The sequence below is a fragment of the Salmo salar genome, chromosome ssa03, assembly GCF_905237065.1.
Source record: "Salmo salar chromosome ssa03, Ssal_v3.1, whole genome shotgun sequence".
NCBI classification, from domain to species: domain Eukaryota; kingdom Metazoa; phylum Chordata; class Actinopteri; order Salmoniformes; family Salmonidae; genus Salmo; species Salmo salar.
In genome coordinates, this window is record NC_059444.1 from 84,205,506 (window position 1) to 84,217,953 (window position 12,448).

Sequence of the window (12,448 nt, forward strand, 5' to 3'; positions counted from 1 at the left end):
ACATTACATTTACAAAAGTTCCAAAATAATAAAGTTTTGTATGAAATGTCATATGTCTATATACACTGTTGTAATGATGTGCAAATGGTTAAAGTACAAAAGGGAAAATAAATATGGGTTGTATTTACAATGGTGTTTGTTCTTCCCTAGCTGCCCTTGTGGCAACAGGTCACAAATCTTGCTGCTGTGATTGCACACTATAGTATTTCACCCAATAGATATGGAAGATTATCAAAATTGGATTTTTTTTCGAATTCTTTGTGTGTCTGTGTAATCTCTGTCTCACGCTCTCTATCGCCTAATGTATTTATATTGTTTCACCACTCCCCCATTTGTCAGGAAAAGGTAGAGTAGCTCATATCCCCTTCTCTCTCCACCTCTCCTCACTCTTTCTCCCTCTCCTACTGTCAGGTAGGCACCCTGGCCTCTCTGGGGACTGAATTATTAATGTCCCTAGGAGGGAAAGCAGGTGGAATAGGATTCAAGATGACAAATGTTTTCTGTGAGTAATGTTTCTTGTGTTCTTCCTCTCTCTCTCCCGCTCTCTCTCCCTCTCTCTCTCGGCGCTCTCGCTATCTCTCTCGGCGCTCTCGCTATCTCTCTCGGCGCTCTTTGTCTGTGTTCAGATGGGTTGAGCTGCACACAGACTCTCATCTGCCCTTTTTTTATTCTTCTTCTCATAAAGGAATGTCATCTCTCTCTGTCTCTCTCGTTCTCCAAAGGAACAGATAATGGAAACGTAGTAGTTTCTATGTACGTACGCTCCATTCAGGCTTAAAGCAGCACATTGTCAGCCACAAGTGGGTTTTCCCAGGGCCCTAGTCATTTCACAGGAAGAATAGGGAGCAAGATGAACGTATTGAGGTATTTCTCTTGCACAATGCATCTCCTCTTTGTTTTCTCTCTATTTCTCTACCCATTTCTTTCTTCCTTTACTGTCCTGTCTGAAGGTTCTGTAGAAGCTGACCATTCAACAACACAGTTTGACAGTTGCTTTATAAAACACTGATGGTGCATTGGACCCATGCATTGTGACTGTAGCTCTCCCGACGTTTTCGAGAATCCTATCAGTGTAGACTATTAGAGGTCGACCGATTACGATTTTTCAACGCCGATACCGCATATTAGAGGACCAAAAAAGCCGATACCGATTTAATCTTCCGATTTAAAAAAAATAATAAAATAAAATAAAAAATAAAAAAAATAAAGGTGTGTGTGTTTCCCGAGATATGTTGCCTTTCACAAGGACGACTAGTGTGACAGGAATAAAATATAAATATATAAGCCACAAGTACAACTTACTTTGTTATTCATAAAGTGTTGAGCATTTCCCATAGACTGTCTTTTGTTTTTGGTATCCATTTTGCATCTACACCGTGTCGTGTCTGGACTATCATTACATGTGAAGACTTATTTATATCAAATCAGTTCTCTAGGTTTAATTATTACGTGATTCAACTAATCATGTAAACATTAATTAACTAGGAAGTCGGGGCACCACGGAAAATGTTGAGATTTACAGTTATAATTTTCCAAATATAACTCTTCAGATATTTTAATTTCTGATCAATTACAGTCTTCTATTAATAAATTATTATTATTTCCTTGTCAGTTCTCATTACTGAATGTCGCAAACCCTTGGATATCTGCACTAACCCTAAATCATGAATCAGCGATATACAAATTGACTTAATTATTTATTTACTAACTAACTAAATAATCACACAGAATTACATAACAAACAGTAGATATTTGGGTTACTACATGATTCAAAGAAAAAGTCCCTAGCGGACAAAGCCAATATGACAGCTTGGTAAACAAAGGAAAGGGGTGGGGACTGAAAGAGCGGGAGAGACAAAATGGATTCACTACACACAGTGGATAATTATATTCATTGAAATGCTAATCGTTTGCACATGAACGTCCGCTCATTCGAGAATAATTGCAGTGTATATATTTATACCCCTAAGTCATTGTTGTCTTCTCTGTTGGAATCGCCTGTCTGTCTGCTGGAGAGTTAGTTCATCAGAGAGTCTCTGGTTAACTTCCCAGAAGTCACCATGTCCTTGTGGTTGTAGGTGGTTAGAATAGACACTTCAGAGTACCATTCGGAAATGTTCTCATAGATGCTTTGGCGGGTGTCGGTGTTCTCGTTCTAGACTTACGTAATTTCTAGCTGCAGACTAGTAATTATACGTCTAAGATTTGCTCTTATTCTGTAGTGATCGATAGTCTCAGAGTTTAACCATTTCCAGCCGTGTAGCCAAAACTACAGCTATATGGTCTATAGAATTGTAGCCATTCCAACGTGGTGAGTCTGTCCCGGCGTTCTCTGACTTAATGTATATTTTGTAGGAAGTGGGTTTTATACTCTGTGGAAAAAGGGGTGGTTCTATGACGCCTGATGTAATGTCGGTTTCACGGGGGTGTGGCCACTGACTAGTTAAAACTTTATAACTAAACTGTTCAACTGTTCTGCCTGTGGCTATGGAATCCTGACCTGTTCACCAGACATGTTACCTGTCCCAGACCTGCTGTTTTCAACTCTAGAGACAGCAGGAGTGGTAGAGATACTCTGAATGATCAGCTATAAAAAGCCAACTGACATTTACTCCTGAGGTGCTGACCTGTTGCACCCTCGACATCCACTGTGATTATTATTATTTGACCCTGCTGGTCATTTATGAACATTTGAACATCTTGGCCATGTTCTGTTATAATCTCCACCCAGCACAGCCAAAAGAGGACTGGCCACCCCTCATAACCTGGTTCCTCTCTAGGTTTCTTCCTAGGTTCTGGCCTTTCTAGGGAGTTTTTCCTAGCCACCGTGCTACACCTGCATTGCTTGCTGTTTGGGGTTTTAGAATGGGTTTCTGTACAGCACTTTGAGATATCAGCTGATGTAAGAAGGGCTTTATAAATACATTTGATTTGATTTTGATTTCATAACTAAACAAGTATCTTGTTTAGAAGGCCAACGTGACATTACATCTTCTCACAAATAGTTTCATATTCAATCATATATATTTTACACAACATTCAGGTAGAAAACGAATAACTGAGAAATGTACACTTCCAAAGCTACCATTAGTCTGTGCTACCATCCGTCCTGATGTCACAAAATAAAACCACTTTGACAGGATTGTTCTTTAAATACCCACGGACCATTCCCACATTCTCAAAAATAGAAATATTGTTTAATCCTCCAATTTTTGGGAATAAGAGTTGAACCAAGATAAGCTCTTTGTTCCATAGGTTTATTTCCCCCCTCTTTCTGCATGATCAGGGGGAGAGGAATTTATGACCTGTTGTAAAGTCAAAACTTGTGGTCTGAGCGAGAGACGGGGGGATCCACGATATACACCCCAAAGGGCCACGTCGTGACAACTGTTTTCCCCCCTCCAGACCTTTCCCTCTCAGCGTGTTTAAGGAGATCAGTTTGAGCAAGGCCATCTACAAAATCACTAATGACAAGTTATTTGGGATCCAAAGGGATTTGTAGATCAGGGATTCTTTGCAGTCAGATTATAGCAGTCAATCTCAAACACACTCCGTCTCTCTCCCTCTCCAGCCAATGTGGCGGCGGCGGTGGGCGGCTTTATCTACTTCCTGTCCTACCTGCCGTACGTGTTTCTATGGCCTCGCTACGACCTGCTTAGCCACGCCCAGAAGGTGTCTGCCTGCCTCATCTCCAATGTGGCCATGGCCATGGGAGCGCAGCTACTGGGCATGTTTGAGGGCAAAGGTGAGCCATGTTCACATGTTAACACCGAGAGATGCACACAGAGAGATGCACACAGAGAGACGCACACACACTCACACCAATGCCCTCATACCAATGTTGTGTTGTGTAAATACCAACACTCCAATTATGAGTCTTCGCAATCTATTTCAAATGTCTCTACCCAACTTTACTCCATCTCTCTCCCCCCCCTTCCCTCAGGCACGGGGATCCAGTGGTGTAACCTGTTTGAGTCGGTGACGGTGGATGATGACTTCTCCCTGGCCCAGGTGCTGGGGCTGCTGCTGCTGGATGCCCTGCTCTATGGCCTGGTGGCCTGGTACGTGGAGGCTGTGTTCCCAGGGGAGTACGGAGTCCCCCTGCCCTGCTACTTCTTCCTACTGGTACGTAGGACTGGGTGTGGGTTGGGTCTGGGTGGTGGTGGTGTGGGGGGGGAGATTGGTGTGTGTGTGTGTGTGTGTACATGAAGTCAGTGTTCCCAGGGGAGAAATCTATTAGAACAGGGGAGTCCAACTCATTTCATGGAGAGCTGAGTGTCTGCAGGTTTCTTTTAAATTAAGCCCTCAACAAACGTGTGGAAATTCCTTACTGTTCAAGTTCAAGGAAGGAGTAAAAACCTGCAGATACTCGGCACTCCGTGGAATGAGTTTGACACATGCGAGTTAGAGCTTTGGCCGTTGACCCCTAGTCTGAGAGGAATGCAGAATGACTAATTATTTTTATTTGCAAGAAATATCAGGAAGTATATGTTGTGTCAGACAGTGAGAGTGAGGCTGGCTGTGTTTCTAGGACTGGAAACCCAAACGTGTTCATTAGGGCACACAATAGCAAAATGTTTTGCAATGGAAGACGGTGGGTCCCTGATGAATTTGATACCACGATAGGGGTCCTCAGCCCCATAAAGTTTGAGAACCCCTGCATTAGGGTTAGACAGATGTCTTTGATGGTTCCTTTAAGGTCCACTAGGGTTAGACAGATGTCTTTGATGGTTCCTTTAAGGTCCACTAGGGTTAGGGTTAGAGGAGAGGGTGAGGAGAGAGGAGAGGGAGATGTTCTTAATAGCTACTTAGCATTAAACAGGTCAGACTAGGAGGACTTAGATTGACTACCAGTAAGATAGACTAAGATGATCACATTTTCATTGAATCTGTGCTGGACGGGAAACATGTATTTCATTTACTGACGTGGTATCCAGTAATGAACAATGGTCTTAGTCGGCGTGAGTTGGCTTGATAGAGACAGGGAAATTACAAACTCTAGACAACAATACAATGCTTGTATTGTCCATTTCCATGGAAATTCATTTTGTGAGTTCAGCAGTACTGCAGTAGTGATTACTCCCTCCCTACTCAGTTAACCATTCCATAGTCGTTTACATTATTGTAATTTATACAGTGCCTTGCGAAAGTATTCGGCCCCCTTGAACTTTTCGACCTTTTGCCACATTTCAGGCTTCAAACATAAAGATATAAAACTGTAATTTTTTGTGAAGAATCAACAACAAGTGGGACACAATTATGAAGTGGAACGAAATTTATTGGATATTTCAAACTTTTTAACAAATAAAAAACTGAAAAATTGGGCGTGCAAAATTATTCAGCCCCCTTAAGTTAATACTTTGTAGCGCCACCTTTTGCTGCGATTACAGCTGTAAGCAGCTTGGGGTATGTCTCTATCAGTTTTGCACATCGAGAGACTGAAATTTTTGCCCATTCCTCCTTGCAAAACAGCTCGAGCTCAGTGAGGTTGGATGGAGAGCGTTTGTGAACAGCAGTTTTCAGTTCTTTCCACAGATTCTCGATTGGATTCAGGTCTGGACTTTGACTTGGCCATTCTAACACCTGGATATGTTTATTTGTGAACCATTCCATTGTAGATTTTGCTTTATGTTTTGGATCATTGTCTTGTTGGAAGACAAATCTCCGTCCCAGTCTCAGGTCTTTTGCAGACTCCATCAGGTTTTCTTCCAGAATGGTCCTGTATTTGACTCCATCTTCCCATCAATTTTAACCATCTTCCCTGCCCCTGCTGAAGAAAAGCAGGCCCAAACCATGATGCTGCCACCACCATGTTTGACAGTGGGGATGGTGTGTTCAGGGTGATGAGCTGTGTTGCTTTTACGCCAAACATAACGTTTTGCATTGTTGCCAAAAAGTTCGATTTTGGTTTCATCTGACCAGAGCACCTTCTTCCACATGTTTAGTGTGTCTCCCAGGTGGCTAGTGGCAAACTTTAAACAACACTTTTTATGGATATCTTTAAGAAATGGCTTTCTTCTTGCCACTCTTCCATAAAGGCCAGATTTGTGCAGTATACGACTGATTGTTGTCCTATGGACAGAGCCTCCCACCTCAGCTGTAGATCTCTGCAGTTCATCCAGAGTGATCATGGGCCTCTTGGCTGCATCTCTGATCAGTCTTCTCCTTGTATGAGCTGAAAGTTTAGAGGGACGGCCGGGTCTTCGTAGATTTGCAGTGGTCTGATACTCCTTCCATTTCAATATTATCGCTTGCACAGTGCTCCTTGGGATGTTTAAAGCTTGGGAAATCTTTTTGTATCCAAATCCGGCTTTAAACTTCTCCGGCTTTAAACTTCTCTCGGACCTGCCTGGTGTGTTCCTTGTTCTTCATGATGCTCTCTGCGCTTTAAACGGACCTCTGAGACTATCACAGAGCAGGTGCATTTATACGGAGACTTGATTACACACAGGTGGATTCTATTTATCATCATTAGTCATTTAGGTCAACATTGGATCATTCAGAGATCCTCACTGAACTTCTGGAGAGTTTGCTGCACTGAAAGTAAAGGGGCTGAATAATTTTGCACGCCCAATTTTTCAGTTTTTTATTTGTTAAAAAAGTTTGAAATATCCAATAAATTTCATTCCACTTCATGATTGTGTCCCACTTGTTGTTGATTCTTCACAAAAAAATTACAGTTTTATATCTTTATGTTTGAAGCCTGAAATGTGGCAAAAGGTCGAAAAGTTCAAGGGGGCCGAAATACTTTCGCAAGGCACTGTATCCTTACTGATTAACGAGCATGGGATGGATAGCTAATTAATTAAGCATAAACCAGCCCACCCACTTCCTCATCCCGACCTTAATTTACAGTCATAGCTGTTGTTCTCCTTCAAGAGGGCTGTTTTGTTGATTTAGTTTCGTGTGTGTGGTGCATGGTTTCCCAATCTCGGTCCTCAGGACCCTAAGGTCCTCATTCAGTGAGACCCAAACTAAGGTCAATGGCAATGCATCCAAAACAAACTCGGTCCTCGGGACCTCAAGGGCTCCACGTTTTGGTTTTTGCCCTAACAATACACAGCTGATTCAAATAATCAACTAATCATCTAGCTTTGATCATTTGAATTGGCTGTGTAGTGTTAGGGCAAAAACCAAAACGTGGAGCCCTTGAGGTCCCGAGGACCGAGTGTGGGAAACGCTGGTGTAGTGTCTTGATAAGGAGCAGAGAGGCAGACAGGTTTTCTAACAACTCAATGACTTCCCCATTTGCAGCCGTATCGGGTGGTTTTGTTTTGGATGCATTGCCATTGACCTTAGTTTGGGTCTCACTGAATGTTTTCCAAAGCCCCTGCTAACACACCTGACTCCAATAATCAACTAATCATGATCTTCAGTTTAGAATGCTATTAGTTTCATCAGCTGTGTTGACTAGGGATGGGGAAAAGTGTGACACCAATCAGGCCCCGAGGACTGGAGTTGCCATCCCTGACTAGGTTAATGTTTATTCCATAGACAAGACCCATGATAGAGGCATTTTTCTGATACTGACCACAAGGGTACGAGCTGAGGAAAGAGAAGCATTCCACTTATTTTCTTTCTCCCATTCCCTTTCTCTCCCTCCCTGTCCAGCCGTCCTACTGGTGTAGCAGCCCCCGCATGGCCATGGTGAAGGAAGAGGAAGACGTGGAGAAGGCTCTGAAGGGAGAGTTCATCGAGGAGGAGCCAGCCGGACTGGTCTCAGGAGTCAAGATCAAACACCTGAACAAGGTAAGGTCTTAAATGCAACCTGTCCACCCAGTCCCAATTCGATCCCTAGCCCTCCCCTTGGCTGTAACCCTATGATGTCTGCAGATCTGTAGAGTGGAAGCAACACGGTGGAAGCTCCTCCACTACACTGCTTATACTGTCCAGACTCTTCAGTTCCCTATACATAGGTTTGGGCCAAGGAGTTGGGAGCAAATTGAGACTGAGACATCAAGTGGTTGAACACGTTTTTACAAAAAAAGAAAGAAACCCCTTTGTAGCTTTACTATTATGGGAGGTTGTCTTTATTTCAGTGTGGTCCTCAACATGTAAAAGAGCATCTCATTTCATATTGTTATGTAAGGATGTTTTTGAACTGGAACTAGGCAGGAGGAGATTTCTGGTACATTTTTGGTATGTTTTCTTCCGTTTGAAGATTAATCAACACAACCCAGGGCTGGGTAGATAAAACACTTGGCTAAGTTTGGGAGAAGGAGATGAGAAGGATAATGGAGAAGGTGATTATGACGCTAGGCCCTTAGAACCAGGGCTGGAGGAGATGAGGTGATTAGACCCAGGGCTGGAGGAGATGAGGTGATTAGACCCAGGGCTGGAGGAGATGAGGTGATTAGACCCAGGGCTGGAGGAGATGAGGTGATTAGACCCAGGGCTGGAGGAGATGAGGTGATTAGACCCAGGGCTGGAGATGATGAGGTGATTAGACCCAGGGCTGGAGATGGATAATAAAGAGCAAAATAAGGACTTCCCTCAGGGATAGGTAGGCCATTGTAATCATTAAATTAGTTTATTAGTCACATGCAGGGGTCGCAGATGTAATTGCAGGGTACAGTGAAATTGTTAGGCTCCAACAGTGCAGGAAGTTTTTGCCATGATGCTCCTATATTGCCCGCGTCTGAGTGATGGAAATGGGGAGAACAGGCCGTGGCTCGGGTGGCTGCGGTCCTTGATGATTTTCTCCGGGGGTAAGTAGGCAGTTGTAATCACTTAGATGGAATGATTTTAATCCAGGGATAGGTTGGCCATTGTAATGATTTTAATCCAGGGATAGGTAGGCCATTGTAATGATTTTAATCCAGGGATAGCTAGGCCATTGTAATGATTTTAATCCAGGGATAGGTAGGCCATTGTAATGATTTTAATCCAGGGATAGGTAGGCCATTGTAATGATTTTAATCCAGGGATAGGTAGGCCATTGTAATGATTTTAATCTAGGGATAGGTAGGCCATTGTAATGATTTTAATCCAGGGATAGGTAGGCCATTGTAATGATTTTAATCCAGGGATAGGTTGGCCGGCCATTGTAATGATTTTAATCCAGGGATAGGTTGGCCGGCCATTGTAATGATTTTAATCCAGGGGTAGGTTGGCCGGCCATTGTAATGATGTTAATCGAGGGATAGGTAGGCCATTGTAATGATGTTAATCCAGGGATAGGTAGGCCATTGTAATGATGTTAATCCAGGGATAGGTAGGCCATTGTAATGATGTTAATCCAGGGATAGGTTGGACATTGTAATGATGTTAATCCAGGGATAGGTAGGCCATTGTAATGATGTTAATCCAGGGGTAGGTAGGCCATTGTAATGATTTTAATCTAGGGATAGGTAGGCCATTGTAATGATTTTAATCCAGGGATAGGTAGGCCATTGTAATGATTTTAATCCAGGGATAGGTTGGCCGGCCATTGTAATGATTTTAATCCAGGGGTAGGTTGGCCGGCCATTGTAATGATGTTAATCGAGGGATAGGTAGGCCATTGTAATGATGTTAATCCAGGGATAGGTAGGCCATTGTAATGATGTTAATCCAGGGATAGGTTGGACATTGTAATGATGTTAATCCAGGGATAGGTAGGCCATTGTAATGATGTTAATCCAGGGGTAGGTTGGCCATTGTAATCATTTAGATGGAATGATTTTCATCCTGCCAGGAGTTCAAAGTGGGTAACAAGACGCGGCAGGCTGTCAAGGATCTGACGGTGAACATGTTCGAGGGCCAGATCACAGTTCTGCTGGGGCACAACGGTGCCGGGAAGACCACCACACTGTCCATGCTGACAGGTGGGACACACACACACAGCCATACACATTGCTACTTTTCCCTTGTACAATCTACAGACCGAATTGAAAACAGTGATGACGCTAACAGAACCGAAAGCATAGACAGGCCAGTGTGCCTCCACTCTAAAACCAAACTCACAGTAGGCTTTGTATTGTAAAACTCACTCCTTATGTTTCTCTGTGTGTCCTCCAGGTCTGTTTCAGTGGCAGGGCCTACATTAACCTGTTGAGGACAGATGTTCCGCTAGCGGAACCCCTAGCCAACAGTCAATGGCATCGCACGGCGCGAAATACAAAACCAACTAAAATACCACAATTCAATTTTCTCAGACAATCAACTATTTTACACCATTTTAAAGATGACTCTCGTTAATCTAACCACATTGTCCGATTTCAAAAAGGCTTTACAGCGAAAGCAAAACATTAGATTATGTTAGGAGAGTACATAGACACAAATAATCACACTGCCATTTTCCAAGCAAGCATATATGTCACAAAAACCAAAACCACAGCTAAATGCAGCACTAACCTTTGATGATCTTCATCAGATGACACTCCTAAGACATTATGTTATACAATACATGCATGTTTTGTTCAATCAAGTTCATATTTATATCAAAAACCAGCTTTTTACATTAGCATGTGATGTTCAGAACTAGCATACCCACCGCAAACTTCCGGTGAATTTACTAAATTACTCACGATAAACATTGACAAAAAACATAACAATTATTTTAAGAATTATAGATACAGAACTCCTTTATGCAATCGCGGTGTCAGATTTTAAAATAGCTTTTCGGCGAAAGCACATTTTGCAATATTCTGAGTACATAGCTCGGCCATCACGGCTAGCTATTTTGACACCCACCAAGTTTGGGACAACCTAAACTCAGAATTACTATTAGAAAAATTGGATTACCTTTGCTGTTCTTCGTCAGAATGCACTCCCAGGACGTCTACTTCAACAACAAATGTTGTTTTGGTTCCAAATAATCCCTAGTTATATTGAAATAGCTCTGTTTTGTTCGTGCGTTCAGGTCACTATCCGAAGGGTGACGCGCGAGTGCATTTCGTGACAAAAAATGTCAAAATATTCCATTACCGTACTTAGAAGCATGTCAAACGCTGTTTAAAATAAATTTGTATGCTATTTTTTTTGTAAAATAGCGATAATATTCCAACCGGGCAACGTTGTATTCATTCAAAGGCTGAAAGAAAAAAATGGAGTAGTCTCGTGACTGCGCATCTCCAGTGTCACTGTCCCCAGGCAGACCACTTACAAATTCTCCTGCTGTTCTTCGCCCAGAGACAGCAGACACCCCATTCCACTTTCTGGCAGCTTTAGAGAGCCAATGGAAGCCTTAGAAAATGTCACGTTACAGCACAGATTCTGTATTTTTGATAGAGATGCAACAGAAGGACAACAAATTGTCAGACAGGGCACTTCCTGTATGGAATCTTCTCAGGTTTTGGCCTGCCATATGAGTTCTGTTATACTCACAGACACCATTCAAACAGTTTTATAAACTTTAGAGTGTTTTCTATCCAAATCTACTAATTATATGCATATTCTAGTTTCTGGGCAGGAGTAGTAACCAGATTAAATCGGGTACGTTTTTTATCCGGCCGTGAAAATACTGCCACCTATCCCAAAGAAGTTAACAGCTATGTTTCTCTGTGTATCCTCCAGGTCTGTTTCAGTGGCAGGGCCTACATTAACAGCTATGTTTCTCTGTGTATCCTCCAGGTCTGTTTCAGTGGCAGGGCCTACATTAACAGCTATGTTTCTCTGTGTATCCTCCAGGTCTGTTTCAGTGGCAGGGCCTACATTAACAGCTATGTTTCTACAGCTATGTCTCTGTGTATCCTCCAGGTCTGTTTCAGTGGCAGGGCCTACATTAACAGCTATGTTTCTCTGTGTATCCTCCAGGTCTGTTTCAGTGGCAGGGCCTACATTAACAGCTATGTTTCTCTGTGTATCCTCCAGGTCTGTTTCCTCCCAGCAGTGGCAGGGCCTACATTAACGGCTATGACATCTGTCAGGACATGGCTCTGATTCGCCACAGCCTGGGCCTGTGTCCGCAGCACGACGTGCTCTTTGACAACCTCACTGTCCGGGAGCACCTGCTATTCTACACACAGGTAAGACATGCAAACACGCAGGCAGACAGGCACAGAGACAGGCAGGCAGGCAGACAGACAGACAGGCAGGCAGACAGGCACAGAGACAGGCACAGAGACAGGCAGGCAGGCAGACAGGCACAGAGACAGGCAGGCAGGCAGACAGGCACAGAGACAGGCAGGCACAGAGACAGGCAGGCAGGCAGGCAGGCAGACAGGCACAGAGACAGGCAGGCACAGAGACAGGCAGGCAGGCAGGTACAGAGACAGGCAGGCACAGAGACAGGCAGGCAGGCAGGCACAGAGACAGGCAGGCAGGCAGGCACAGAGACAGGCAGGCAGGCAGGCAGGCACAGAGACAGGCAGGCAGGCAGGCAGGCACAGAGACAGGCAGGCAGGCAGGCAGGCACAGAGACAGGCAGGCGGGCAGGCAGGCACAGAGACAGGCGGGGGCAGGCAGGCAGGCAGGCACAGAGACAGGCAGGCAGGCAGGCAGTGCAGCCAGCCAGGCAGGCAGCGCC

The 12,448-nt window shown here is 43.8% G+C and overlaps 1 protein-coding gene across 2 annotated transcripts in view; it reads left to right on the top strand.

Annotated features, from left to right (window-relative positions):
• Window positions 1-12,448, top strand: part of LOC106593499 (phospholipid-transporting ATPase ABCA3) — a 112,316-nt gene that overhangs the window by 54,619 nt on the left and 45,249 nt on the right. For both annotated transcript variants that reach the window (XM_045715660.1, XM_045715661.1), the window contains exons 9-13: window positions 3,572-3,745; window positions 3,944-4,125; window positions 7,612-7,749; window positions 9,677-9,806; window positions 11,794-11,948. In XM_045715660.1, the coding sequence (XP_045571616.1) occupies window positions 3,572-3,745; window positions 3,944-4,125; window positions 7,612-7,749; window positions 9,677-9,806; window positions 11,794-11,948 (779 nt within the window). The remainder of the gene's footprint in view (window positions 1-3,571; window positions 3,746-3,943; window positions 4,126-7,611; window positions 7,750-9,676; window positions 9,807-11,793; window positions 11,949-12,448) is intronic.